General features: G+C 36.1%; 1 protein-coding gene across 1 annotated transcript; it reads left to right on the top strand.

The window, feature by feature from the left end:
- Window positions 1-376: 376 nt before the first annotated feature.
- Window positions 377-4855, top strand: LOC104119947 (L-ascorbate oxidase homolog). The gene is made up of 8 exons (XM_009631581.4): window positions 377-657; window positions 752-861; window positions 2555-2825; window positions 2921-3023; window positions 3126-3471; window positions 3722-4087; window positions 4203-4281; window positions 4390-4855. Exons 1-8 carry the CDS (start codon window positions 511-513, stop codon window positions 4600-4602), a joined length of 1635 nt encoding a protein of 544 aa, XP_009629876.1. The 5' UTR covers window positions 377-510; the 3' UTR covers window positions 4603-4855.
- The last annotated feature ends 2332 nt before the right edge of the window (window positions 4856-7187 follow it).

The following is a 7187-nucleotide window of genomic DNA, read 5'->3' on the forward strand; positions in this document are numbered from 1 at the left end:
TAAGTATTATATCCAAGAACATCACCTAAGTCTTGTTGCATTTTTGCGAGAAACACTAACGAGGACGATCCAAGATTTAGATTTTAATAGGTTTAAGTTTATAGCATTAAATTTACTGTACTTTTAAATTTAAGAGTTTAAATATTTATATCTTTATTATTTCAACTCAAAACCTCTAAATTGGTATCATTTTTATAACTGGACTGCATCGTGGTGAAAAGATGCCTAATTTGCTGTCTTCGAGACTCCAATTAACTGGTGGGTTCGTGCTTTCCTTTTTAACATTATTTTAAAAGAAGAATTCCAGTTGCATGTGAAAGGGTGATAGGGGCTAAGTCCTTACTTCATCAATATATTTGTCCACTCTCACTGACAACTCACAAGCGCTACTTTTCTCCTTTCTTTTTCTCTACTGTTTTCCCTCCAGCTTTTCCATTTTGGAGAAGAAGGGGAAGCAGAAAAGTACATTTTCTTTTCAAGCATTTCAAAAAGAAACACTAAAGTAACAGAATGAGGGAGAAGAGCAATGTTCATTCTGCCATTCTCACTATCCTTGTGTTACTTACTCTACAAAGGGTATATTGTGACAATCCTTACCGATATTACACTTGGAAAATCACTTACGGAGACATTTATCCTTTGGGTGTCAAACAACAGGTAAATCTCATTCTTTAAATATATGTTTGTTGAAATTTCTTGGATTCTTATTGATGCGATTTTAACACTCTGTTTTTGACAATGTTGGTGGCAGGGGATCTTGATTAATGGGCAGTTTCCAGGGCCACAGATTGACTGTGTTACAAATGACAATTTGATTATCAGTGTCTACAACTACTTGAATGAGCCTTTCCTCATTTCTTGGTATGACTTTAATATAAGTGTATTCCCTTTTTCTTTTTTCGTTCCTAATCCCCTGTTAATGTCATTTAGATAAAGAAAACACAATTCTTTTTAATGCAGATCTATTCAATATTTTGCCTCCTATGTACGTTCATGAATAATGAAATGTCTATGATAAAACCATTTTCGTCTCAAATGTTTCTCCAAAAATATGTTCGTGTTTGTTCCTATTTTTTTTGGACATAGTGTTTTCTGTTATTCTTAATACGAGTGTATAATAATAGTATAGAAAAGTGCACATCTTTGTAGCAAAGGAATGCAACTTTTCGCGAAAAGCTAAATGCTGTTCTTGGAAAGAAAGAGATGGGGGTAAGCTTTTGTCTGTAGGGTGTGATGTGCTTTTTGGTCTAGTTTACAACTGATATATTAGCTGTAGGAATTAGAATTGTTTAATCATTTGGATGCTGGTCCATGTGAGTAGGTCCTGGTCCTGTTATCTCCTTTTATTTTTAGTTCTCAAACTTGGCTTTCATGTAGCGCCTAGTAATCAATAAAAAAGGGATAAAAATTATATTAACACCAAAATTCATATCTCACATAGACCCAACAAAAAAAGCTAAGTGATTTTTCTCCATAATGGAAAAAGTTATTCAGTACTTAGTAAAATAACAGTATTCATTAAAATGGTCAAGATATGCACCCATTATTACGGATTCCTTATAAAGAAACTAATGAGCAGGATTCCTTATTGAGACAGGGAATTAATATGGTATGGGGGGGAGGGGGACGATTCTTTGGTACATAAAAGAAACCCATTACCCACGTGCTAGATCTCTAGATCTCTGACATGAACTATTACGTACAAAATTAATTCCAATTTTATATGTGGAATACAATGAGCCACACACCTAGAGAACAGAGAGAGAGTGGCATGTCTTCTTTCTGTAGGGCCTAAGTGATGTATTTTATTAGCATTATTATTGTTGAGGAAAGTGAAATAGTTATTAGCGCTATCTTCGGCTGAATGAATGCTACAGAAGTCTAATTCCACCAGATTGTGCAATCACCAATTAACGCTGACTTGCTGAGTACCAAAGAAATCTTTCAAGGATATATTGTAGACCTTAAAATAAATTCTAAAAAGTACTTATAAGCATGCAATTCAACATAGTATTAAATCAGGTAAAGATTTTTGGTTCGAATTTCACCAGTGACTACTAGTAATTTTTTTTATATATACGTGGTACAATGGAAAAAGAAACATGCCTTGCAATAGTTTAAACTTTTAGATAATGTTGTTTACGCAATTCACCGTGATACAATCTTGTGTGTAAATTACCATACATATACATTGAAAATGTAGAGGAAGTAGAAGTAATTGAAGGAAAATTCGAAGATTTATTGCAGAAAGAGCTGAATTGATAACATTTCTGTAACAACTAGAAATAGGCTGGTATAGTTCATCTTAGCTTCTTTCATTTACTCTAAATCTCTTGCTGCATAGGTTAGTCTTGTAGTGTACCATAGATTAAATTGGTCTATGTTAATAGCAACATTAGTCACATGACAACCTTTTACTCTTATCATCTCTATAGAGTAGTTAGCAGTAATTTTATGAGCTTATTGGTATGTACTAACTCAAGAATTATTCAACTGGCAATTTCTTTTCTTTTTTTGCTTTCTGACAATTCAAATTTGTTGGCAATTGTTTCAGGAATGGTTTACAACAAAGGAGAAACTCATGGCAAAATGGAGTTTATGGCACAACTTGTCCAATTCCACCTGGGAAAAACTTCACTTATACCCTCCAAGCAAAAGACCAAATAGGTAGTTATTTCTACTTCCCATCACTAGCAATGCACAAGGCAGCAGGGGGATATGGTGCCATCCGAGTCTATAGTCGTCCTCGAATTCCAGTACCTTTCCCTCCACCTGCTCATGATTTCACTGTACTAGCTGGAGACTTGTACAAGAGAAGTCACAGGGTAAGCCCCATCTGTTTGGCTTAATTATCATATTTGTTGTTACTTTTACAATAATATTTTGGTGCTAAATTTACATTGGAATTTGATTCTTGCAGCAACTGAAGTACATTTTAGATAGTGGTCATAATCTTCCTTTACCTGATGGTCTTATTATCAATGGTCGGGGATGGAACGGATACACATTTACAGTTGATCAAGGTTTCTAACTGAAATTTGCTTACATTAATCTTGCTTTTACTATGCCTTGTCTTGTTAATGTTTTCAGCTTCAGAAACCTTAGTTCTCCAACTCAATGTGCAGGTAAGACGTACAGGTTCAGAATATCTAATGTGGGGACTGCAACATCAATTAATTTCAGAATTCAAGGGCACACAATGAAACTAGTTGAAGTTGAGGGATCACATACACTCCAAACCACCTACACTTCACTTGACATCCATTTAGGACAGTCTTATTCAGTTTTAGTTACTGCTAACCAGCCTCCAAAGGACTACTATGTCGTGGTTTCTTCACGCTTTACTAGACGAGTTCTAACCACCACTGCTGTTCTTCACTACAGCAACTCATGGACACAAGTCTCTGGACCTGTCCCTGGAGGGCCTACTACTCAAATTAATTGGTCCATTTACCAGGCCAGATCTATACGGTAATACATCTTCCTTATGTCTAACTTTCATGTTGAAAAGATAAGTCATTACTTCATATGGTTAGTTAAACTATTGGTAGAAATCTGCTTATAAGATACTCGTTGGAAGTACTGAAGTTATTTATCTTGTTCCAAACAAAGGCACATTTTGCATGGATGGAATGAAGAAAAATTGATACATGAATGCTTAGGAAGTATCACTTTCATTCTAAAATCTCAAAAACTCTTCTTTGGTTGTTTGTCAAATCAGTTGGAATCTAACTGCAAGTGGACCAAGGCCAAATCCTCAAGGTTCTTATCATTATGGGTTGATCAAGCCTTCGCGTACAATCATTCTTGCCAACTCTGCCCCATATATAAACGGCAAACAGAGATATGCTGTCAACAGTGTCTCGTATGTTGATCCGGACACACCATTAAAGCTGGCTGATTACTTCAAAATTGGGGGAGTGTTCAACCTTGGTAGCATCTCTGACCAGCCCTACAATGGAAATGGTTATCTTGGAACCCCTGTTATGGCTGCTAACTTCAGATCTTACGTTGAGATTGTTTTCCAAAATTGGGAGAACAGTGTCCAGTCATGGCACATTGATGGCTATTCTTTCTTTGTTGTCGGGTAAATCATCTCTTTATCATCGTACATGTCAAGAAACAAGAAAACTTCTCTTTATCTTCACTAAAGCATACTACACATTTACTCCTCTTGATTCTTTATCTTTGTGAATGAACAGTATGAATGGTGGACAATGGACTCCAGCGAGCAGATCGCACTACAACTTAAGGGACACGGTTGCACGTTGCACCACTCAGGTTTGTCAAAACTTCTACTAGAATGATAGTGCACATAATCTCAACCTTGTTCTAGGCCAATACATCCTTGAACTTATGTTTCCAATGTATTTGTATGATGTAATTCAGGTGTACCCCAAGTCATGGACTGCAATATACATGGCATTGGATAATGTAGGAATGTGGAACATAAGGTCTGAGGATTGGTCAAGGAGGTATTTGGGACAGCAGTTCTACTTAAGAGTTTACTCCTCATCAAATTCTTGGAGAGATGAACTTCCAATACCAAAGAATGCTCTCCTTTGTGGCCGAGCTAGACATCACCGCACTAGGCCTCTTTGAAACAGTAATAATTCTAATTTTCCGTCACGAGAGGGTGACCGGCTTATATCAGTGTAAACCAAGGGAAAGATTTAATCTGGGAAGAGTGAAGAAGCTGAGTTATGATTTATGGTCTCTTCTTTTCTTTCTATATGATATGTATCCTATTTTCTATTGTTGCAATTGATGGAATGTATCATTTCACATTTCATTTTTTCCAAACTTTTGGTTAAATGCCAAAAAGATAAGCAGGGAATAACTTCTTTACTTCAAAGGAAGAGTATATCTTTATTTATTAAGTTCTTAATCCCATTGCTCCTTGACAAATGAGTATGAACAAGAGTCTTGTGGTGGAGCCAAACTAGAAAAAGTACCTCTGATCTATTGACCGATCAACATGTTTATTAGAAGAAATTATCACGAATGAAACATGATTTGGGAAGTTGAATTCCTATTTAATGATCGATCTACTAGTTTATTCAAAGAAGTTATCACGAATGAGATCATTGCACGCCACGGTTATGTAGGAAAAAGGTAAAACTACCATTCGGATGAGAGGGAGTTTGGTTCTCCAGAAAGAATGTAACAATTGAATGCCTTGAGGTTTGTTTCCTTATACCAATGCTCAACATAGTCAGCAGTGTCATACCTTTTAAAAAACATTGCACAAAATGTATGGGAGCAGGGTATGCCATTCAGTTGCCACATTCTACATGTACACTATTCCTTTACAAAATCAACTATGGATTTGTAAATTCCATCATGGATCTCAAATCCAGTGTCCTCATTCCATTTATATTCATGCTTGGTGGCTCTTATAGATTGCTCTTCAATGTACCCCATTGCCATATGAGATATATCAGAATTCCACTTTGTAGCAAATTCTCACATATTAGTCATCCTCTCCATTACCTTCACTCTAATCTCTTCCAACATGGTTATGATTGACTTGTGCCTAGAAGTAAGTATCCAACTGTTGAAGGTCTCACACATATTGTTCTCCACAACATCACACTTACTACAGTCTTTAAAAAAGGCCCTGCACCATGATTATTTGAGATATCTAAGAAAGTCTTCTATTATCTTATTGCCACACAATTCTGCCAACTCATCTAGTTTAACCTTCAGAAATGCTTCAAATGAAGCTGTTGCACAACTCCATAATTTCTTCCTTCTTTTCCCACCACTTTAGGTTTTCTTCCAGTTACTCCATATATGTCTTGCACACATTCTATGCTCAGTATTTGGCATCAATTCAGATACAGCTTGAACAAGTCCCTTGAACAACAAAAATACACTATTGGAATTCATATAATGCAAGCTTAAGTATTAAAGTAAAAAATAAAATTAAAACAATACACATACCTTCCGCATATCAGACATAATTGTTAGCCCTTCACCTTCAAATTCTGTCAGTTTCAAGTCCTCTATTAGACACCTAAAAGACCATGATCAATTGTTTTTGATCTCTTTCTCAACTACTGCCCAAGCAACAGGGTACATCTGGTTATTACTATCCTTAGAAATACATGACAATAGCTCACCTTTACACACTCCCTTCATAAATGCACCATCAAAGCCAATTATATTTCTACACCCTTCTAACCAACATGTTTTCAAAGCATGTAAACAAATGTATATCCCCACAAAGACCTCTTTACCAGGTTCAGTTTCTTTTGAAGTCCTCACCACAACAATGTTGCTAGGGTTAGTAGTTCTTATCATGTCAGCATAATCATAAATCCTAGCAAACTCTATTTTGTAATCACCTAAATACTTACCCATTACCTTCTGTCTAGCTCTGGCACATACTGTTTTTCCTACATACACACCATACTTAATCCTTATCAACTCTGCAATTTCTTGAGCTTTATGTCAGGATGATTAATGATCTTATATTTGTAATATTTAACTATCCAAGCTGTGTTAGCAAGCTTATTCCTTGTGATCGGGAAGCATGAATGGACAGGGTAGTATGCGTTAACAATGAAGATATGTGTGTGGCCCTATAAACTGCCTAAAATATGCCATCTATATCTATTAGAGTTCAAACATGTTTTCCTGACCCTATTCCTCTCATTTGGTATTAACTTTAACTGAACTCTCCTCTGTACATCATAGTCTTGTAAAGCAAATCTAAATTGTCTAACATTTTCAAAGACCATTCCGAGTTAGAAAATAATTTTCTTACAGTTAGGGTCAAAGTAGACCTTTCTACTGTATCTTCTTGGAGGAAGGTTCTGCACCTCATCATCTGCATCTACATCATCATTAGTACTATCCTTACTCCCTGAATCTGAACTGTCTAGGTACTGCTCATCCCCTCCCAATTTACCAGCATATTTAGCAGTCTTATCCTTGTAAATATCTTCAAATCCAGGGTCAATGCCTACTAGGCCACTAGGTTGCTCATCTACATTAACATCACTTGATCTCTCTTTTCAGTTCTTCTGATTTACTTTGATCTGTCTAGCAGCAACAAGGTCAGCTTCTATATCACTTGTCTTTCCAATAACACCCTCATCAGCATCATAAAGTGACTCATATGTATCCTCTTCAGCATAACCACCCTCATACTCACCATCCTCACTCTCAGAATTACTCTT

The sequence above is a fragment of the Nicotiana tomentosiformis genome, chromosome 2 (assembly GCF_000390325.3).
Source record: "Nicotiana tomentosiformis chromosome 2, ASM39032v3, whole genome shotgun sequence".
Lineage (NCBI taxonomy): Eukaryota > Viridiplantae > Streptophyta > Magnoliopsida > Solanales > Solanaceae > Nicotiana > Nicotiana tomentosiformis.